The 23607-nt window shown below is 45.9% G+C and overlaps 1 protein-coding gene across 1 annotated transcript in view; it reads right to left on the reverse strand.

Annotated features, from left to right (window-relative positions):
- COL23A1 (collagen type XXIII alpha 1 chain) overlaps positions 1–23607 on the reverse strand; it is a 431409-nt gene that overhangs the window by 64419 nt on the left and 343383 nt on the right. Inside the window, exon 6 of the mRNA XM_064279723.1 lies at positions 15856–15900. Coding sequence (XP_064135793.1) covers positions 15856–15900 — 45 coding nt within the window. The remainder of the gene's footprint in view (positions 1–15855; positions 15901–23607) is intronic.

A 23607-nucleotide genomic window follows, 5' to 3' on the forward strand; every position in this document is an offset into this window, starting at 1 on the left:
TTCTCGGCCTCCACAGGCACCAGGTAACCAGGCCACCATTCATTCCTGCTGGAACCATTGCCACAACCTTCTAGGCAGCTTTCTCCTTCTGGGTATCCCACGTGAATGTGTTTTACACATGGAGAGGACATTTTGGGGGACCAGAATGTTGTGGATTGAATTGTATCTCCCCAAAATATGTGTTGGAATCCTCACCCCATACCTGTGGATGTGATGTGATGCAATGTGATGCGATGTGATGTAATATAATGACCTACCATAATGCAATATAATGTTATGTTCATGAGGTCATACAAGTGTAGGGTGGGTCCTAAACCTAATCACTTCTGAGTTGTAAAAAGAGGCAGATTAGACACAGAGACAATCACATACTGGGGAATACTGATGCCATGTGAGGATCGACAAAAACTAAGGAATGCCTGGAACTACTGACAAGGCTGGGGCTCTGATTTGTACCTTTAGCCTCCAGAACTGTGAGAAAATAAATTTCTATTCTTTAAAGCCACCCACTTACAGTGTTTCTCTTACAGCAGCAAAATATTCACCCTAAAATACTACCCTAACAACCAGAGGGGCCTTTTAAAAATGCCGGACCCCTTCCCTAACTGACTCCCCATTGCACATGAAGTAAAATTCAAACTCCTGGCACTGCTTTCCTGCACGACCCTCAGCCACCGTGCTCCCCTACTTGTCCCCTCTCAGTTCCCAGTGGCGCCAGCTCTCTCTCACAGGACATTCTCTCACAGAAATCCGCTGTGTTTCTGTGACCGGTGGTTCTTGGCTTCAAGGCTCCCACACCGTGAAATCTGAAGGGGTCTTTTGCCCTTTGCCCCCATTGGTTTCTCTCACAACTTCCTGGCTGTTTCCTTCTAAGTTCTTAACATAATCTGTGAATATTAAATTCATTTATTTGTTGTTTATTGTCTGCCTTCCCGAGCAAGTAGAATCCCTGAGAACTGGGACACTTGTCAGTCCAGATCATTGCTGTGTCCCCAGGGCCTAGAACAGTGCCTGGCAGGCATGAAGCACTCAGTATGTAAGTGCTAGATAGCTGAAGGGCAAGAAGGGCAGCAGGGCCACCTGCCGGGCAAACCCTCCCGACCTGACTTCTTCGTGCTATTGTTGTTGCCACAGATGCCAGAGCCTCTGGAGATGGAACCCACGCCTGAAGCAAGTGGGGCACAGGAGTGATGGGATAGAGGTGGCACGGCCGGGATAAATTGCTGGGTTCCTGCTTAGAGAGTGTGTCTGGTTGCAGGGCCTTCATCAGACCACAGTGCAGCTCCTCCCCAGACCTGGCACATGAGTGCGTTATGCATCTGGCCCTTCTGCACACAGCTTTCAAACATGTGTTTCAGGCCCAAATGAATCCACTTAATTTGCTGTCAGGAATTGGGAGCAATTAAGTAAGAGCCAAATGACTTGGGAAATAACAGTGGGTCTGAGGGAGCAGACGGTTCAATGGTTCTGTGGCCTCTTTAACTGAACTGATGTGGCCTGGCAGATTTTCCTGAACCTGGAGGCATGGCCCCGCCCACACCCACCTAAGGATCGGAGAGAACACGGTGCACAAGCTGCTTGTCCAGCATGTTCCCTAAGCAGAGAAATGCCATAGGTGGGTGGCTTTACAGGATAGAAATTTGCTTTCTCACAGTTCAGGAAGCTACAAGCCTTATTCAGAGTGTGACTCTAGGGGGAGGTCCTTCCTTGTCTATTTTAACTTCCAGTAAACAAACCAAAAACCAAACCCAGTGCCGTCAAGTCGATTCTGACTCATAGTGACCCTATAGGACAGAGTAGAACTGCCCCATAGAGTTTCCAAGGAGCGCCTGGCAGATTCGAACTGCCGACCCTTTGGTTAGCAGCTATAGCACTTAACCAGTACGCCACCAGGGTTGCCAGCAATTCTTGATGTTCCTAGGCTTGTAGATGCGTCTGTCTCCATCACCTGCCTTCATCGTCCCCCTGTGTTTGTACCTGTGTCTATTCTGCTCTTTTTATAATTCAAAAGGAATTAGGTTTAGGATCCACCCTACACTGCTATGACCTCAACTGATTGTTTTATTACATTAGATCACACGGTGAAAAGTGATTACACTGCATTCATTACATTAGATGTGAGATAATTACAGAGTCCCTGGGTGGTGCAAACGCTTAACACACTCAGCTGCTAATTGAAGGTTGGAGGTTGGAGTCTACCCAGAGGCATCTCAGAAGAAAGGCCTGGGGATCAACTTCTGAAAAATCAGCCACTGAAGACCCTGTGGAGCACGGTTCTACTCTGACACACATGGGGTCGACATGAGTCAGTGCTGACTTGATGGTAACCTTTATTTTTTTTTACAGGTAATTACATTAGATTGCATGATGGTAGGTAATTACATTAGATTACATTATGGAAGGTAATTTGTTCTACTCCAGGCCAACTAATTTAATTGCATGTAACTATTCCATAACAGCAATTAGATTAGTGTTTGGCCAAACCACTGGGAACCATAGCCTAGCCAATTTGACACATAAAATTAACTATCTCACCCCATGTTGACAGTGAGCAGAGTGGGTGGTGGGCTTGGAAAACTACGATGCCCATCTGGAGCTCTGAGGCCCTCTGGGCCCATTCACTTCCTGCATGTTTCCCAAAGGGCATATTCCAGTTTTCTTGAAAAGCAAACTTGGAAGAGTAATTCCCACATCCTGAAAGGTGTTTGGCAGCTTCTACCCTTCTCACACATACCAAGAAGTGAGAGCTAGCCTTGGCCCCGAGGCTGCTTCCTGCCTGAAGCCTCCCACCTGGACTCCTAACTTCCCACCTGCCTGGTCTCTGCTCTTCCCAACAGCTCCTCATTCTGACTGAGCCCTTTGCCTCTCCCCATTCAGCCAGCTCAGGAAGACGCTTCACCCTTGGAAACCCGAACCTACCCCTACCACAAGGACAACAAACCTCATTTGTGCTTCTCAGGGGCTTTTCCACAAAGGAGCAGAGTGGGCCAAAGGCTTTTAGACCCAGTTTTCAGGTAGATGAAATGAGGCTTGGAGGTTAGCAAATTAAGAGACAATAATGAGTTAGTGAGCCAGGCACTTAGCTCAGGCTTCAGACTCTGCCTTTAATTGTGCCAATAGTGTAAGGAAAGTGTGTAAGGAAAGTGTAGAGGCCTTAGAATCCTGGCTCTACAACTGGTGAGCTCTAGATTTCAAACAAGTGCCTGTTGCCTCTGAGGCAAAGCTGGCTTTGTCTTTGAATTTCAGCATTTTTATTACGATGTGTCTGGGTGTGGATCTCTTTCCATTTATCCTACTTGAAGTTTATTAAATTTTTTTTGATATGCAGATTAATATTTTTCAGCAAATTTGGGAAGTTTGCAGCCATTATCTCTTCACATATTTTCTTTTGATCCTTTCTTTTTCTCTTCTCTTTCTGGTACTCCCATAATGCGCATGTTGGTGCACTTAAAGGTGGTGTGGTGTGTGCACACACACACATAAAACGAAAGCACACACATATAAAACAAAATATTTGACATCTCAACTACACATGCACAGTTCAGTGACATTATGTCCATCATGTTGTTCAACCATCACCCTTATCTGTTCCTGGGGTCTGTTTTTGTTGTTTGCTTGTTTATTGGTTTTGTGACTTGGCCAGGCTATTTTAGTGAAGTTTATTTCACCCCACAGGACGAAGCCATTGATGTCATTCCTCAGAGGGTTGGGGGTGCACACAGTCACCCCGGGATGATAGTGGTTTTAGTAGGGATCTCTTTGACTCTTTCTTTCCTTGATCTCTTGGTTAAGTTGTCTGTCTCATCTGGTGTTTCACCCCACCCATTAGGTTTCACTAATTGCTGGCTGACTGCTCTACTGTTTTCAACAATGCCCTGGGAGCATAAATTGCTCAGCAGTTTGATCCAATTAAATTCAGCAGAGGTAATTTTTGAGGCCAGTCTTTGAGGTTTGTTCTGACCCCAGGAGGGCTCTTCTTAGCTGTGTCTTTCTGTGGTTCCTTTTGGTGAACTAGCTGGCCTCTGGTTTAGATTGTTGCTCTTAATTAAAAGGAGCTATTGTTTTCAGGAGTGCCCTTAGGCCTAAATTTCCCTGCACTCTGTTTCAAATAAAATCAGCTCCTCTGGGGAAAGCTTCAAAGTTCTCTTTACTTAAGAACTGGCGCTTTTCCTGAGCAAAGTCCTTATAGCCACTACTCGGGGCACTGGTTGGGCCAGTAGCCTCTGATCTTCTTGGCTTGCCTCTTTCTTGCCTTTCCAGGTGTGGAATCTGTGCCCTATGAGAGAGCTGGGGCAAGGGCAGCTTGGACGCCAGTATTACCAGTCTACTTCACCTTGAGTAGAGCCTCTGTCATAAGGATGGGGGCTGCACCCACTAGGAACTTAGCCTCTTCGACTTAAAGTTGGATAGGATGAGAAATGCTGGTGGTCTACTGGTAACCCTTAATGGGAGCTGAAGGGGAGAGGGAGCCCCATCCTCTTGAAAACACTTGCCTGGAGTGGAGCTTCTATGAAGCTGAGTTAGGAGAGGTGGGAGGAAGCAGGTTGTGGCTCAAATACCACAGACTCTCACTGTTCCTACCAAGTGTTACTAGATTTTCTTGAATAAACATGTCTTCATTTGTTGCATGCCCTTAGGGCAATTTCCAGGGACTTTAAATGGTTGTTTTTCATAGTTTCTGACATTTTTGCTGAAGACACTTTTGCTGCTCACGCTACCATCCTAAAAGTGGCACTCAACACTACATCATTTTAAAACGTTTTTATCTTCCCAAGAAGAAACTCTGTGACCATTAGCAATCACTCCCCCTTTCTTCCCTCTCCCCAACCCCTGGAAACCACTGTTGTTCTTTCTGTCTCCGTGGATTTGTTTACTCTGGACATCTCGTATAAGTTGGCTCGTACAATATATGGTCTTTTGTGACTGGCTCCTTTAATTTAGCATAATGTTTTCCAGGTTCATCAATATTGTAGCATGCCTAAGTACTTCATTCCTTTTTATTGCTGAATAATATTCCATTGTATGAATATACCACATTTTTGTTTATCCATTCATTGGTTAATTGAGATTTGGGTTCTTTTCACCTTTTGGCTATTATGAATAATGATGTTACGAACATTTGTATAAAAGTTTTTGTGTAGATATATTTTCATTACACTTGGGTATATAAGTAGAAGCAGAATTGGTGGGTCACAGTGTATCTATGTTTTACCATTTTGAGCAAGTTCCAGACTGTTTTTCAAAGTGCTGCACCACTTTATAATCCCATCAGCAATTCATGATGGTTCCAATTTCCCCAAATCCTCACCAACACTTGCTATTGTCTTTTTTGTTTTTTTTTTTTAATAATATTTTATTGTGTTTTCAGTGAAGGTTTACATAGCAGTTTGGGTTCCCATTCAACAATTTCTACACAAGTTGTTCAGTGATTGTGGTTATATGCTTCACAATGCCTGATCATTCTCATTACTTCTGTTCTGATTGTTCCGTTTCCATTAACTTAGTTTCCCTGCCCCCTTACACTCTCATCTTTGTTTTAAATAATCGCTGTTTGGTCTCATATAGGTGATTTTTTAAAGAAGCACAGTACTTATGGGTGATACTCATTCTTTTTTGAAACAATCTGCTATTTAGCTACACGGTGACCTCAGGGGTTAGTTTCAGTTCAAGATTTGAAGAGTATCTCAGGGCAGTAGTCTCAGGGAGTCCACCAGTCTCAACCAATACAGTAGGTCTTTTTTTTTAAGGAAATTTGAGGTTGTGTTCCATATTTTTCTCCCATGCTCTTGTCTGTCTTTTTGATTTTAGCCATCCTAGTGGGTCTCTCATTGTGGTTTTGATTTTGCATTCAGTTGTCCCAGCATTGTTGAATTGTCTTGGCATCCTTGTTGAAAACAAAATGCCAATAAATCTAAACATCTTCTTCCGGACTCTCAAATCTAATCCATTGATCTGTATGTCTATCCTTTTGCCCACAATTTTTAAAATTGTGGATGTGAGCCCTCCAACTGTGTTCTTTTTCAAGGGGTTTTTGTTCTTAAAGGTCTCTTACATTCCATGTAAACTACAGGATCAGTCTGTTACTTTCTGGGGAAAAAAAAATCCAGCTGGGTTTTCCTAAGGATTGCGTTAAATCTGTAGATCAGTTTGGGGAGTATAGCCATATTAACATTATATTACGTCTTACAGTACTTAACGTGTATTAAATCTTCCAGTCATGAACATGGGACATCTTCCTATTTATTTAGGTCTTCTTTAATCTATTTCAACAATATTTTGTAGTTTTTATTGCACAAGTTTTGCACTTCTTAAATTTATTCCTAAATATTTTATTCTTTTTCATGCTACTGTAAATGGAATTGTTTTCTTAATTTCATTTTTGAATTGTTTGCTGCTAGTATATTTTTTTAGTATATAGAAATACAATTGATTTTTGTGTATTGATCTTGTATCCTGAAACCTTGCTGACATTGTTTATCAGTTCTAATTGTTTTTTGTTGTTGTGTGCCAACCAGTCGATTCTGACTCATAGCGACCCTATGCCCCACAGGGATTCCTAGGCTGTAATCTTTATGAAGGAGCCCTGGTGGTGCAGTGGTTAACAGCTTGGCTGCTAACCAAGAGTTCGGCAGTTCTAATCCATCGGTCGCTCCTTGGAAACCCTGTGGGGCAGTTCTTCTCTGTCCTATACGGTCGCTATGAGACAGAATCAGATCAACAGCAACAGCCTTGGTTGGTTTTTGGTTTAGTCTTTATGGGAGCAGATTTTAGCCTGAAGGAGTTCCTTTAGTATTTCTGGTGGGGCAGATCTGCTAGTGATAAAGACTCTTCATTTTTGTTTATCTGATCATATCTTAATTTCTTCTTTATTTTTGAAGGATAAATTTGCTTTAAATAGAATTCTTGGTTGACATTCTTTTCCTTTGTTTACTTTGAATATGGCATCACACTGCCTTCTGATGAGAAATCAGCTGTTAATCTTATCAAAGATCCCTTTTATGTGGTGAGTCATTTTTTTTTTTTTTTTCTTGCTACTTTTAAGAGCCTGTCTTCATTTTTGGCTGTTGGCAGTGTGAGGCTGAAGTGTATGGGTATGGGCCTCTTTGAGTTTATCCCATTTGGAGTTTGTTGGGACGTGTAGATTAATGTTTTTCATCAAATTTGGGAAGTTTTTGGCTATAATTTCTTCAAATCTTTTTTCTGCCCTTTTCTCTCTTGTCCTTCTGGGATTCCCATTATGTGTATATTGCTGTACTTGATGATGTCCCACAGGTTTCTGAGGCTTTGTTGATTTTTCTTCACTCTTTTTCTTTTTGTTCCTCAGACTGGATAATTTCAATTGGCCTATCTTCAAGTTTGCTGATTCTTAATCCTTCCAGCCTAAATCCCTTCTAGTGAAATTTTCATTTCAGTTATTGCATTTTACAAATCCATAATTTTGATTTGGTTCTTTTTCATACTTTCTATCTCCTTACTGATGGTCTCCATTTTGTAGGACATCATTCTCATGATTCCCTTTAATTCTTTAGACATGGCTCCTTTTAGTATTTTCAACATATTTATATGAGCTAATTTAAATTTTACTAACTCCAACATTTGGGTTTCCTCGGAGATACTTTCTATTGGCTGCTTTTTTTTTTTTTTTTTCATGTCAGCCATACTTTCCTGTATCTTTACATGTCTCATTATTTTGCTGAAAACTGGGTGGCCGTCTAAAATCAAATTTCCTTTATTCTCCCGAGAATTTGTTGTTGTTGTTTTTGCTGTTTGTTTTTTTTAGTGGCTTTCCTGGACTATTTCTCTAAAGTGTATATTCTTTGTCATGTGTGGCCACTTAAGCCTCTGCTTGGTTAGCTTAGTGGTCAGCTAAAACAGCGATTTCCTTCAATATCTTGATATAATAAGTCTTCTACTCTTTGCCGAGGGGCTCTTTGTGTATGTTGGGACACAATTTCAATGCTCCAGCAGTTTGTAACTCTGCCTTCGCTATCACTTCCTGCTTGAGGTGAGAGATTAGGTCCTTCTCAGGACTTTTGTAGAAACACACACAACCCAGAACATACATGTGTCTTCTAGATCCCCAGGAATATGTAGGGATTTTTAAAGCCCCTTTGGATTTCTCATTCCCTATATTTTCCTTTTAATTTTTTGAGTCAGCCTCTTGTTTACCCAGTCTGGTATCACTACTCCTGGCAGCTGTGATGGTAAACAATCGCTGCTGATTGTTTTTGAAGTGTCCTGGGGATAGCGCCTTTCAGACTGAGAGAGCTCTGTGTCGGGTCAAACAAAGACAAACCCTGTAAATGGGTCTTTTCCAGGGAGCTGCCAAGCAGGAAAATAAGGACAGTTCTCTGGGGATGAACATTTGGGGAGCTCCAAACCTGTTCTGATTCCTCCAGTGGTTGCTAGTTTGCTGGTTTGCGCAGGGACTGGGGTTGCTAGGCCGATGGTTTTCAAGACTACTGTGGAGCTGGAGAGAGGTTAATGGGAATAGGGCAAATTGAAATGCTAAAAAGCTTGCTGTTCTTACCAAGATTTAGTCATTTCTCTTCAATAAATGCTCTCCAGTTTGTTGTAGGCCTTTCATTAATTTCCAGTCTTCTGAAAAAGTCGATTTTCTCCAGTGTTCTCACTGCTTTTATGGAGGAACAGACTTTTAGAGGTCCTTACTGCACCATTCCAGAAGTACTTCTTCCACTGAATTTTAGAAAAGGATTTCTTGGTGGAGCAGATAAAAAGCCAAGCACTGACACTGTTGATTGAAGGCTGGAAGCTGCAGAGATCTAGGAAACGCCTCCATTTGTCTCCGTGTATTTAGCACAGGTGTTGGCCAAGCAGCATTTCATGACCCCGTCCTTGACTCATCTGCCTCCTGACTCTCTCTCTAACCTTCATTTGCTCACGTCTTCGTCTTTCTTTCTCCTTCTTCCCTTCCTTCTCCTTCCACTCCACAAGCATTTATTGAACATCTCCTGAGGGCTTGGGGATTCAGGCACAGCCCCTTCCCTTCGGAGTACATGCTTTGGGGGAGGAGACAGACAAATTTGCAGACAACCACACTAGGTGTATTCCTTCTATCTTCTTTTGATGCTTTCTGCATCATTCAAATTTTTGCCCAAAGAATCCTTCACTATTGTAACTTGAGGCTTGAATTTTTTCTTCAGTTCTTTCAGCTTGAGAAACGCCAAGTGTGTTCTTCCATTTTGGTTTTCCATCTCCAGCTCTTTGCACATGTCATTATAATACTTTACTTTGTCTTCTTGAGACGCCCTTTGAAATCTTCTGTTCAGTTCTTTTACTTCATCATTTCCTCCTTTCGTTTTAGCTGCTTGACATTCATGAGCAAGTTTCAGAGTCTCCTCTGACATTCATCTTTGTCTTTTCTGTCTTTTCAATGACCTCTTGGTTTCTTCATGTATGATGTGCTTGATGTCATTCCACAACACATCTGGTCTTCCGTTGCTAGTGTTCAATGTGCCAAATCTGCTCTTCAGATGGTCTCTAAATTCAGGTGGGATATACTTAAGGTCATATTTTGGTTTTCGTGGACTTGCTCTGATTTTCTTCAGTTTCAGCTTGAACTTGCATTTGAGCAATTGATATTGAGCTTTTCCATTGTCTCTTTCCACAGATGTAGTCAATTTGATTCCTGTGTGTTCCATCCGGCAAGGTCCATGTGTATAGTCGCCGTTTATGTTGGTGAAAGAAGGTATTTGCAATGAAGAAGTCATCAGTCTTGCAAAATTCTATCATTTGATCTCTGGCATTGTTTCTATCACCAAGGCCATATTTTCCAACTACTGATTCTTCTTCTTCGTTTCCAACCTTCGCATTCTAATCACCAGTAATTATCAATGCATCCTGATTGCATGTTCGATCAATTTCAGACTGCGGCTGCTGAGAAAAATCTTCTGTTTCTTCATCTTTGGCCTTAGTGGTTGTTGCGTAAATTTGAATAATAGCCGTATTAACTGGTCTTCGTTGTAGGCATGTGGATATTATCCTATTACTGACAGCATTGTACTTCAGAATAGATCTTGAAATGTTCTTTTTGATGATGAATGTGACACCATTCCTCTTCAAGTTGTCATTCCCAGCATAGTAGACTATATGATTGCCTGATTCAAAATGGCCAATACCAGTCCATTTCAGCTCACTAATGCCTAGGATATTGATGTTTATGTGTTCCATTTCATTTGGGACAATTTCCTATTTCCTAGATTCATACTTTGTACATTCCAGGTTCTGATTATTAATGGATGTTTGCAGCTGTTTCTTCTCATTTTTAGTCATGCCACATCAGCAAATGAAGGTCCCGAAAGCTTTACTCCATCCACATCATTAAGGTTGACTCCACTTTGAGGAGGCAGCTCTTGATCGGTCATCTTTTGAGTGCTTTCCAACCTGGGGGGCTCATCTTCCAGCACTATATCAGCCAACGTTCCACTGCTTTTCATAAGGTTTTCACTGGTTAATGCTTTTCAGAAGTAGACTGCTGGGTCCTTCTTCCTAGTCTGTCTTAGTCTGGAAGCTCAGCTGAAACCTGTCCTCCATGGGTAACCTTGCTGGTATCTGAATACCTGTGGCATAGCTTCCAGCATCACAGCAACATGCAACCCCCCACAGTACAATAAACTGGCAGACAGATGGAGGCATCAAAACAAGATGGAAGGAATACATAGTGTCATTATACTAAAAAGAATTAGTCAATGTTCAGCCATTTCAAGAGGTAGCATATGATCAGGAACCGATGGTACTGAAGGAAGAAGTCCAAGCTGCTCTGAAGGCATTGGTGAAAAACAAGGCTCTAGGAATTGATGGAATATCAATTGAGATGTTTCAACGAATGGATGCAGCACTGGAGGTGCTCACTCGTCTATGCCAAGAAATATGGAAGACAGCTTCCCAGCCAACTGACTGGAAGAGATTCATATTTATGCTTACTCCCAAGAAAGATGGTCCAACTGGATGTGGAAATTATAGAACAATATCATTAATATCACACGCAAGCAAAATTTTGCTTAAGATCATTCAAAAACGGCTGCAGCAGTGTATCTACAGGGAACCGCCAGAAATTCAGTCTGGTTTCAGAAGAGGACGTGGAACCGGAGATATTATTGCTGATGTCAGGTGGATCCTGGCTGAAGGCAGAGAATACCAGAAGGATGTTTACCTGTGTTTTATTGACTATGCAAAGGCATTTGACTGTGTGGATCATAACAAATTATGGATAACATTGCGAAGAATGGGAATTCCAGAACACTTAATTGTGCTCATGAGGAACCTTTACATAGATCAAGAGGCAGTTGTTTGGACAGAACAAGGGGATACTGATTGGTTTAAAGTCAGGAAAGGTGTGTGTCAGGGTTGTAGCCTTTCACCATACCCATTTAATCTGTATGCTGAGCAAATAATCTGAGAAGCGGGACTATAGGAAGAAGAATGGGGCATTAGGATTGGAGGAAGACTCATTAACAACCTGTGTTATGCAGATGACACAACCTTGCTTGCTGAAAACGAAAAGGACTTGAAGCATTTACTACTGAAGATCAAAGACCACAGCCTTCAGTATGGATTGCACCTCAACATAAAGAAAACAAAAATCCTCACAGCTGGACCAATGAGCAAAATCATGATAAGCGGAGAAAAGATTGAAGTTGTCAAGGATTTAATTTTACTTGGATCGGCAAGCAACAGCCATGGAAGTAGCAGTCAAGAAATCAAACAATGCATTGCATTGGGTAAATTTGCTGCAAAGGACCTCTTTAAAGTGTTGAAAAGCAAAGATGTCACCTTGAAGACTAAGGTGCACCTGACCCAAGCCATGGTATTTTCAATCGCATCACATGCATGTGAAAGCTGGACAATGAATAAGGAAGACTGAAGAAGAATTGACGCCTTTGAATTGTGTTATTGATGAAGAATATTGAATATACCATGGACTGCCAAAAGAATGAACAAATCTGTCTTGGAAGAAATACAACTGGAATGCTCCTTAGAAGCAAGGATGGCGAGACTGCATCTTACATACTTTGGACACTTTGTCAGGAGGGATCAGTCCCTGGAGCATGACATCACGCTTGGCAAAGTACAGGGTCAGTGGAAAAGAGGAAGACCCTCAATGAGGTGGATTGACACAGTGGCTGCAACAGTGAGCTCAAGCATAACAACAAATCTAAGGATGGTGCAGGACCGGGCAGTGTTTCCTTCTGTTGTGCATAGGGTTGCTTTGAGTATAGGGTTGCTTTGAGTCGGAACTGACTCGACGGCACCTAACAACAACAACATACCAGATGTGGGAAATGCTGAGACACAGAGAGGTATTGGGGGTTGTGAGAGCCAGGGGCGAGGGATGGACTCTCTTGAGGAAAGGAGAGTCTTGGAGGAAAAAGAATCCTGCCCGACACCTCTAGAGAGAGGACTGCAGAGTGCAGGGGCATGGCTGGGCTCCACTGGCCTTCCCAAGGCAAGAAACAGACCAGTATGGAGGTGAGAAATCCATTCCACTACAGATAGAGGCGCAGAGCCGTGTGGCACTTTCAGACAAAGGCTCCCACTGGAAGCTGCCCCGCAGGCAGGCAGGGTTGGCCCTATCTGTAAGACCGGAGCTTGGCCAAAGGCATCTCAGCCAGATACTGTCCTACCAGGCAAAAACAAGCCTTTCTCCCCGGGCTCAGCTGGGACAGGAAAAGGCCTGGCTTGTACAAGGGAAGGAGCTGAAGTCAGGATGTGCATGTGTAGGAAACTAGAAGCAAACATTAGGCCCAGCCAAAGCCAACCAGGGAGGGATGTCTGTTCTTTGCTACTCACACTGTTCTCTGACAGACAGAAAATTCGGGACACCCGCAGGAGAAAGAGCAGTAAAGAAGAGGAGGTGCTGCCCATGCCTTGCCCAGCAGCTGACTTTAGACAAGACACTTATCCCCTTGAAGCCTCAATTTCTTTACCTGCAAATTGGGGTAACAATACATTCTTATCTTGCAGGGCTCTGTGAGGGACACATGAGGTGAAGGACATGAAGGGAACCAGCATAACTAAGGGCATTCCCTAATTCATGGTTTTATTGTAAACTGGAGTCATAATTTTAAGTTTTGAGTACATTGAGTGAATTGAATAATTTCATACTTCGCTCTAAAAAAGTTACTATGTATTCCTTATATCCTTCCAAAAGGATGTCAGCAGCTTACAATAAAAGGCAATACAACTTTTTATGAGGGTAGAAAACAAGAGCTGAGTGATGAAGTGTGTGTTGGAGGCGTGGTGATACAGAAGGTTGTCACACACAAATCCCAGACTAAAGGCAGGCCTAGCAACTGAGCACAAAACAACCTCAGCTTCTGGAAGTCAAAGCACAAAGAGAGACATGAAGGGGGAGTGTTCCTACCAGTGAATCCTAGGGAGTTTATTTGGAGGATCTTTGTAGAAAAGCAGCAGCTGAACAAGAAGCAAGAAGCCCGGTCCCAGGGAGAAGACTCTGAGGCTCCATGAGAACCTGTCCCTGGATTCCCCTGGGCCCAGTCAGCCTGGGGTACTGATGGTGAAAAGTCCACCTGGCATCACCACCTCCCCGTCCTTGTGAAGTTTCCTAGATGGCACAGTTTGTGCTTGGCTGCTAACTGAAAGGTTGGTGGTTTGAATCCATCCGAAGGCACCTCAGAAGAAAGTCCTGGTGATCTACCTCTCTAAGATTACAGCCATTGAAAACCCTATGGAGTGCAGTTCTACTCTGCAACCCATGGGATCTCCATGAGTCAGGACTGACTCAATGGCAATGAGTTTGGTTTGGGTTTGAGCAGGCCCTATGTGTTCATTCATTCATTTATTCCCTGATTCATGCCCACTCCATGCCAGGCTCTGTGCTGGAAGTTGGAGATTCGGGTGATAGCCCCCAGCCAGAGAGTTAGAGAGGGCTTTTTGCAAGAGATACTTGAGCTACGGTTGAAGGACAAAAAGGATAAACTCAGGGTCAGAGTGGAGAGGGAGACATTCTGAGCAGGGGAAGACACAAGACTGAGGCTCTTGTGAGGGTGAGGGGGCCATGGACATGCATGAGGCTGGAGGAGGAGGCTGGGGGCACTGAGAGCTACAGGGGGGTGCAGTGGTGGGGACATAGAAGGCAGCAAGTGTGCAAGACGTACTGAGGAGGAGACTGGCCAGGACTTGGTGTGGGAAGTGGGAGGGGAGTGGTCCAGGATGATGACCAGGGGAGAGGTGGCTGGAAGTCCACTCTCTGCAATGGAGAACCCAGGAGGAGATCAGGTTGAGGTTCTGCAGGGCTCAGCAATGCTGTGTCCAGCCAGCAGGGCTCAGAAGAGGGGACTGGGCTGGTGGGAGGGAGGTGGGGATTGTCAGTGTCATGGTGGTAGCTAAAGCCACAGGAGTGGGAGGCATGGCAGAGAGGAGAGAAGAGGGCCAAGGGAAGATCCCTGGAAACTCCCGCACTTAAGGGGCCGGCAGGGCCCTCTAAAAAATGTGGAGAAGAAGGGGTCAGCGATGTGGGAAGAAACTTGGGCCACAGGAACATGAAAAGAGGGAGTGACCAACAGTGAAGGTCAAGAAGATAAAGACATACCCAAAAGAAGTGAATGCAGGAATGTGAACAGAGACATGTACACCAGTATTCACTCCAGTACTAGTCACAACAGCCAAAAGGTGGAAACAATGCATGTGTTCATCAACAGATGAATGGGTAAACACGATATATACACACAATAGAATGTTATTCAGTCATAATGAGAAATGAAATTCTGATACATGCTACGACATGGATGAACCCTGGAAACACTATACTGAGTGAAATAAGTCAGTCACAGAAAGACAAATATTATATGATTCCACTTAAATGAAATAGGCAAATGCATAGAGGCCATAGTTTATCAGCAGTTACCAGGGGTGGGAGGTAGAGGGAAAGAGGCAGTCATTGCTTAGGGGACACTGAGTTTCGGTTAACGGTGGTGGAATAATCTGGAGAAGGATAATGGTGATAATTGCACAACATGATGAATGTAATTAATGTCATTGAATTGTACATGTAAAAAATGTGGCACAGGCAAATGTTCTTTTATATGTATTTTTACCACAACAAAAAGAAAGATAAAGATACAGAAGTGCCCGCCGGTGTGGACGTGTGGAGGCCACGGCTGACTCTGACCAGGGCACTCTCAGATGAAGAGGCTGGGGTAGCTGTGGCTGAGATGGAGGGCAAAGCTGAGGAGACAGGGTAGATGCCTCCTCAGGGAAGTTACTCTGTAGATCAGAGTGAAACGGGGCACTATAGGGACACGTGTAGAGGGAGGTCATTTTGAGGGAAAAGGTCTGAGGACTTTTACAGGCAGAGGAATGAGATGTGAAGAGGGGAAGCTCAGGTAGAGGTGGCTGAGAGCAGGTTCGAGGGCAGGACAGAAGAAGATGGTGGGAGGGAAGGAGGTGGCCAGTATGGGTGAGTGTAGGTCGTATGGAAGAAGTTGAAGAAGTCTTCCCCTGGTGGTTCTGCTCTCTAGGAAGGAGAAAGGGCCAAGTGTGGGGAGGAAGAGGAGACACCCTGAGGGGCTCATCACCAGCTCCCACAGAGAGGGGACTGGGGACTGAAGTTTCCAAGGCCAACAGTAAGATCCAGGGAGTGGCCGAGGGCACTGAGGGAAAAGTCACTGGAACTGGATGTCAAGGAGCCACAGAAAGGCAGTGCTGGATGCTGTGGCTCTAGGGGCAATGGCTGGAATCTGAAGGGAGAGGAAGATCTAACCCAGGACCAAGGGTCATGACTACTGGGGAGGAGGGGCCTGGCAACCCCGCCAGGTCCTACGTCAATGGTGGATTCCCAGCCTCGGCTTAGGAAATGAGAAAACATGGACTCACCAGGATCGCCTCTTCGTCCAGGCTTGCCACGCCGTCCAGGGGGACCTAGACAGGAAGACAAGGCAGATGGTCTTGTTGAGAAGCAAAGCCAGTGGACTTGGCTCAGCCTGCTGGTGGCCAGCTCCCCCCAACCTACAGGGCTTGCCCAGCTCACCCACATTTACCATGCAACAGCAACGTGGGGGCAGCCTTTCCATCATGCCCTGCCAGCTGGTAGAGAGAGGAAAAAAGGGAGACACCCATTTCTTCTGGGGCTGCTGCACCCCTGCTCCTCTGCCACCCCATTACCTACATTCCTCATCCCTCACTCATTCATTCATTCATTCAATCATTTGTTCATTCACAAGTACACCCACACACCTATTCTTACAGCAGTTCTCTAGTCTTACTACCTGGAGACTCTTGAGGTAGAAGAGTTTGCAGCTAAGAAACTTCAGATTTATGAGAAAAACAAGGCTGAGGGTGGGAATGATCTTACAAACATCCTGACAAATGGTTTTTAATAGTCATTAAAATAAAATGATCTGGGTGGTGGTAGTTCAGTGGTAGAATTCTTGCCTTCCATGCCGGAAACCCAGGTTTGACTCCCAACCAAAACACTTCAGGCACAGCCACCGCCCATCTGTCAGTGAAGGCTTGTGGGTTGCTATGATGCTGAACAGGTCTCAGTGGAGCTTCCATGCTAAGACTTTCTAGGAAGAAAGGCCTGGTGACCTACTTCTGAAGATCAGCCAATGAAAACCCTATGGATCACAGCAGTCTGATCAACAACCAATCATGGGGATGGCACAAGACTGCACATCATTTGGTTCCATTCTGCATGGGGTTGCCATGAGCCGGGGGTGGACTCGATGGCAGCTAACAACAACAAAATGAAACAACATAGACAGCACATCAAATAAAGACCATATCATGGTGTCTTAGTCATCTAGTGCTGCTGTAACAGAAATCCCACAACTGGATGGCTTTAACAAAGAGAAATTTCTTCTCTCACAGTCTAGGAGGCCAGGAGTCTGAAGTCAGCTGCTAGCTCCAGGTGAAAGCTTTCTTTCTCCATTAGCTCTGGGCGAAGGTCCTTGTTACCAATCTTCCCCAGTTGAGGAGCTTCTCAATGCAGGGACCCTGGGTCTAAAGGATGGGCTAGTCTCCTGGCTCTTGTTTCTTGGTGATGCGAGGCCTCCTGTCTCTCTGCTCTCTTCTCTCCTTTATATCTCAAAAGATTTTGACTTAAGACACAACTTAATTTTGTAGATTGAGTCCTGCCTCATTAACATAACTGCCTCTAATCCCATCTCATTAATGTCATAGAGGTAGAATTTACAACACATACAAAAATCACATCAAGGGACAAAACGGTGGACAATCACACAATACTGGGAATCATGGCCTAGCCAAGTTGACACACATTTTGGGGGCACACAATTCAATCCATAACACATGGTATTACAGGCGCTTAAATTCAGTAATAACAGGCACTACAGTATCCAGCTACTGTCCTTTTGCTCACTAGAACCTTCACACCTCCCTTCTCCACAGTTCCAGGGAGATGCTTACAAATGTGTCATGATTTATTGCAGACAATGCGCGTGCACACACACATTCTTTTCTGTACTCAGTCCTCCACCCATATGTTTCGAGCCTTTCTGAATTTATGATGCAGGCCATCCTGCCTCCGCCTTCTACCCCTTTACCCGACACCAGCCTCCAAGACCAGAGTGACTGCAATAACGAAGAAGGAAAGAGCTCTGGTTGACCTGACACTTGGTCAGCCCTCTTCCAGTCAGAGGTCTGTGACTTCGCTGTGCCTGGCCCTTGGGCCCTGGCCCCTCTCACCAGTGCCTCATCTCATGGTGTTGGAGTGGGGGTCTCAGGCCTCGGTTAATATTCCCTATCCCCACCTCTCCTGGAGCTTGCTGGAAACACTTCGGATGTCCCTTTGCCTTCTCCCCTGCCTCTGTTTCACTCTCCTCCTCTAGTCCCTCTAACTATCCCCAGATTCTCCCATTTTCTCAGATGCCAGAGGAAAAGGTGTGCAGAAGTAAAATTGCCTATGTTGTTGTTAGTTGCTACTGAGTCAGCTCCAGCTTACGTATGTTGACCTTATATACAATGAACAAAATGTTGTCCGGTCCTGTGCCATCTTCATGGTAGTTGGTATGCTTGAGTCCATTGTTGTGGCCACTGTGTATTTTGAGTGCCTTCCATCCTTGGAGGCTCACCTTCCAACACTCTGTTGGGCAATGTTCTGTTGGGATCCATAAGGTTTTCATTGGCTAATTTTCAGATATAGATCATCAGGCCTTTCTTCCTAGTCTAGAAGCTCCACTGAAACCTGTTCCTTGCTGGTTAGGTTTGACGTTGCTAGTATTTGAAATGCTGGTGGCAGAGCTTTCAGCATCGTAACACCACACCAGCCGCCACAGAATGACAAACTGACAGATGGGTAGTGAAGAGTTGCATGTACTAGGTTGCAATTTTAAATCACATTTTTTATCTCTATCTTCTCACCCACTGCATACCAGGCTCTGTGCTGGGCTTGCAAGTGACAGAGGGACCAGTGGGTATTTGGCTGTGACCATAGTACAAGGAACTGCCCCTTCCTAGAAGAGTCAACCTCAAGACCGCTCAACAACCCCCATGGGGAGACGGGAGACTGGCCATGAATCAGGTCTGAGGCAGGATAGTTCACTGAGAAATGTGTCTGTGCGTGTATTAGTGTGTAAGTGTGAATGCGTGTGTGTGTGCATGTGTGTTTGATGTGTGAGTGTGTATGCTACTGTGTGTCTGTGTCTTTTCCCTGCTTTCAAGCAGGTGACCAGGCCTGCTTGTGCTCTGTGACTCAGAGGTTGGGGCAGGCAGAAAAGCAGAAGCAGCCTGGGTCAGAGGCCCTGGCTGATGTTGTTAAGGGGAGCCTAGTGAAGTATTTCTCTGGGTGCCCTGAATGAGAGAGTGTGAGCATTTCCCAGAGCTGCTGTAACAAAACACCAAAACTGGGTGGCTTAGAAGAACAGAAATGTATTGTTTCATCAAGCCCAAATGCACATGTCAGCTGGGTCATGTTCTCTCTGAAGGCTCAGGGGAAGATCCCTCTTTGTTTCTTCCAGTTTCTGGCGGCCCCGGGCGTTTCTTGGAGTTTCTTGGCTTATAGATGCATTGTCATGTTGTCTCTCTGTGCCTCTTCTCTTCTAAGGACACTCACCCATTGCTGAAAACTCGTTGCTGTAGAGTTGATTCCAACTCATAGCAACCCTATAAGACAGAGCAGTACTGCCCTAAGGGTTTCTAAGGATTTGAACTGCCGACATTTTGGTGGGCAGCTGAGCTCTTAACCACTATGCCACCAGATGCAATTAGGACCCATCCTACTCCGGTATGTTTTTGTGTGCCCTTGAGTCGATTCCAACTCATGGCAACCCCATATGACAGAGCAGAACTGCTCCTTGGGGTTTTCTAGGCTGTAATCTTTATGGAAGCAAATCACCACATGTTTCTCCCACAGAGCTGCTGGGTGGGTTTGAACTGCCAACCTTTCGGATTGCAGCTGAGCATTTAACTGTTGTGCCACCAGGGCTCCTTATACTCCAGTAAGACCCGATGTTAATGCAATGGATAACATCTTCAAAGACCCTATTTCCAAACAAGGTCATGTTCACAGGCACCAGGGGTTAGGAATTTGACATATCATTTTGGGGGGCACAATTCAGTCCATCACAGAAGGCCTCTGAGAAATAGCGAGAAAGAATATGGGGAAAGGGCTGGGACGTCTGTGGATCCCAGCGGGGCCCCTTGGTGCTAAGTCCGACCGTGACACAGGCCCGAGGGTGAGGTGAGAATGCGCTTGTTGCCAGCCTGGTGGAATGGAGTCAGAATTGTTAAACAAAATTCGAAAACTAGAAACATGCTATTTCTTGTGCCCCTGAGATTTGGGGGCAGAAATGCATGCCAGTTACACAGCCCTTGCTTTTCCCTGATCCTGAACACAGACCTTTAGTTTGACTTTTGTGCTGGAATTGCCCAGGGCTGCATAGATATGTGGGGCCAGGATCCTCGCACCCCCACAACACACTCCTGGCTTCTCTGGGCATATGAGGCACCTCCATGTCCCCTGCCAAGTCCATTGATATGGCCCATTTGGGCCTCACGAGCATCTTGGCCTGTCATGGCTAAGGCACATGGCTTGATTTCTGCCTCAGCTCCTGAGTGTGGGCAGACAGTGCTGGGAGCCTCATAGGAGCTGGTCAGCACCCTCGGGTCTCTGGGTGAGTGATGATGTGGGAACAGTGGCTCCTTCAGCACACATGGCATCTTGTCCTCTTCTCCCAAGAAAGAGGACACCCAGCTTTCCCCCCAAGGACCTGTGAGTGGCTCCCGGTTTCTGGGCTCTGGCCAGGCCTCGGCCAGGCTGTGCTTGCCTTGGGCTGAGGTGTGGGAGGGCCCACGGTGGAGAGTGAAGTGGAGCAGCACAGAGGATTTCTGATGGCCATTACTGTGAAATTCTCCATCTGCGTAATTCAAGCCAGATGAAGACATTTGCCTTAGTTGAGGTGGCTGAACAAATGGATTCGTCTGGGTGGTTCTCCTGGGTGGCATAGTTAGGCAGAAGGCCCGCTGCGGAGGGAAGGTGGGAGGGCAGACAGGTGGCTGCCTGGGGAGGGTGGGGGGACCGCCTCCCAGGGCTTGTGGGGAGCTCCTGGGGGCAGGCTGGAGTTGGGCAGGGGCTCTGGGTGTCCCTGGGCACGCCGGGCTTGTGCGGCTGCGGGCTTGGCAGCCGGACCAGCTCCCACCTGGAAAGACCTCATCGGAGAATAATGAGGCTGTCCATGAACCCTCTCCAGGGCCAACTCCAAACACATACTGGAGGCTCCCTGTGAATAGCTCATACACCGACAACCAACCCATCTTGTACTCTGAGATTCATGCTGCAGTGTTCAACCATCTCTGGGACAACCCCACTGGGAGGCAACATGCCCAAGCCCCAGCTCATCTCCCCATTCCCACATCTCCCCATGGTGCTCCCTTCTGCTAAGTACAGCCAATGTCTATACCAGGTACCAGGCAGAAACCACCTGGTGTCGTCCTGTCACTTCCTCCTGTGCCACCCCCTAGCCTAGACTCTGCTCTGCTCAGCTTCTGGCAGCCCTCATACCCCATGGCCAGTCTCTCCTCCACCACTTTTCTACCATCTTTGATTTCCCCTCCTTCTCCCAGAAATCAGTTCACTGCCATGTGTAGAGGCTGCATCGGATGTAGATCTTCGCCCCCAACTCCCAGAGTGGGGTAGGATCAGGTGACATTTGTTATAGGCAGGAAGGAAGGAGGGAGGGAGGGAATGCAGGGTAAGGAGGCCTAAGGGTCCCTCCCCACCATTTCCTAGAGTTCGCTTTAATAGACTATCAAGACCTAATGGTTGCACAACATGAAGAATGTAATCAATGTCATGTAGAAATTGTTGAATTGGTGACTGTTCTGCTGTGTATATTTTCACCACAATAATAATAACAAAAAAAGACTATCAAGTCCACGGAAACGACCTAAAATGTCCATCACAGATCAATGTATAAACAAAAGTGGTATATCCGTACAATGGAATATTTTTCAGCCATAAAGAGAAATGGAGTCCTGATGCATGATACAACATGATTGAACCTTGAAAACATTATGCTGAGTAAAGTCAGTCAGTCACAAAAGGACAAATATTACATGATCTCATTGAAATATCTGGAACATTTGAATGTACAGAGACCAAAGTCTATTAGTGGCTAGCAGACATGGGCGGGGTGTGGGTGGTGGGGTGGGGGGGAGTACTGAGCTTCCATTAATGGTGACAGAAAACTTTGAAAACAGATAATAATGGTGATGGTTGAACAACACGATGAATATAATTAATGTTATTGAATTATACATGTAAAAAATGTTGAAATGGTATATACGTATATTTACCACATCCACACACAAGACTATAAAGTCCAACAATATGCAGGGCTTAGAAGGGACACAAGACTGCCTGGTGTGATGAGCACAGGCTGTTCCGACAGGGAGCAATTCTTGCCCCACAGAGTTTCCAAGAAGAGGCTGGTGGATCTGAACTGCTGGTCTTGGGTTAGCAGCCAAGCTCTTAATCACTGCTCCACCAGGGCTCCTCTCTGTAAAGATTACAGCCTAGGAACCCTCTGGGGCAAATCTACACCGTTCTATAGGATTGCTTTGAGTTGGAATCGACTCCACGGCACACGATATCCGCAACAACTGTTAAGACAGAGGCAGCAAGACTTGACCAAACAGGCAGGAGAAGCAGTGAGACTGAGATGGCCTCCATCCTGACTGCGGAGCTCCCAGTCTGCTTGCTGCCTTGGCAGAGGTCGGGCACACATGGGATATAGAACCTTCTGGAAGGGAGCCAGAAGGAATGCCCCTTGGCCAAGTTTCTAGACCTCCAGGTACTGAGTGCAGGCACCTTGGCTCAGCACCTACTGTGTGCAGGCCTTGCAACTCACCAAGCAAGTATGAATTATGGATCAAGAAGAAAGGCCTGGTGATCTGCTTCTGAAAACCAACCAATGAAAACTCTGTGGATCACAACGGTCTGATCTGCAGTCGATCATGGGGATGGCGCGGGACTGGCAGCATTTTGTTCTGTTGTGCACGGGGTCACCATGAGTCAGGGGCCAACTGGATGCCAACTAACAACAACAACACACAGGCGGAAGAAATCTGTGCCCAGTGGGCTAGCCCGGGCTGAAACAGGCAGGGAGCCCTGGCTCCTGGGAAGGCGGTGCCCCCAGGGCAGGCAGCAAAGCAGACTCAGGGGAGCCACAGCCCTTCCTCCCAGCTGGCCCTGTCCCCAGGCATCTGGGCCAGGCCTCCCAGGGAGATGATGACCAGCTTGCCTGCAGCTAAGACATTGCTCCAAACAAGCAAAACCAGGCACTGGCCCAGCGGTTTGCCACAGAGGTTTTTCCTTGCTGTTTTTTTTTTTTTCTTTTCCTTCCTCTCTACAAGTAGGAGAACTTCTCCCGCAGTCAGCACAAGTGCAGACACTCAGGGCACCCTGGGAGGCATCTGGGAATCTGTCTGAATCAACCTGCTCACGTGTACATGGGGAATTGAGGCTGTGTGGGGGAGGACAGGTCTTGCCTGAGGATGCAGAATGAGCCTGCTCTTGGCAGAAGTGTTCCACGCCAGCAGGGGAGGGTCCATTCTTCCTACCCTTGTGTGGGATCCACACCTCTCTGGGTCAGGGACTAGCAGCTGGGCGAACACCGTGTTCTCAAGTGGGTGCTGCCACAATGGCATCTGTGAAGCTTCTTCAAGAGGCTTGTGGGCAACAGACAGCAAGAAGGGGAAAAGACAACTGGTTCGGAAGCTGTTTATCCTGAGCAAGTTACTCAACCTCTCTGAGCCTTAGGTGCCCAATCCATGTGGATAAAGGGGCTTGGGGGTGGTGGCAATGACACCTGCCTTGCACAACTGTTGAATCCCTGGCTGGTGCAAACGGTTAATGTGCTCAGCTGCTAACTGAAAGGATAGAGGTTCGAGTCTACCCAGTGGGGTCTTGGAAGAAATGCCTGGTGATCAACTTCTGAAAAATCAACCATTGGGAATGCTGTGGAGCACCGCTCTACTCTGACTCACATGGTGTTCCCATGAGTTGGATTTGACCTGACGGTGACTGGTGACTGGCATGCAGAACTGTCAGACAGCCTAGCTGGCAGCAGGCGTGCCAATGTGTGGACACAAAAGGGGTGCCCATCT

The sequence above is a fragment of the Loxodonta africana genome, chromosome 2, assembly GCF_030014295.1.
Source record: "Loxodonta africana isolate mLoxAfr1 chromosome 2, mLoxAfr1.hap2, whole genome shotgun sequence".
NCBI classification, from domain to species: domain Eukaryota; kingdom Metazoa; phylum Chordata; class Mammalia; order Proboscidea; family Elephantidae; genus Loxodonta; species Loxodonta africana.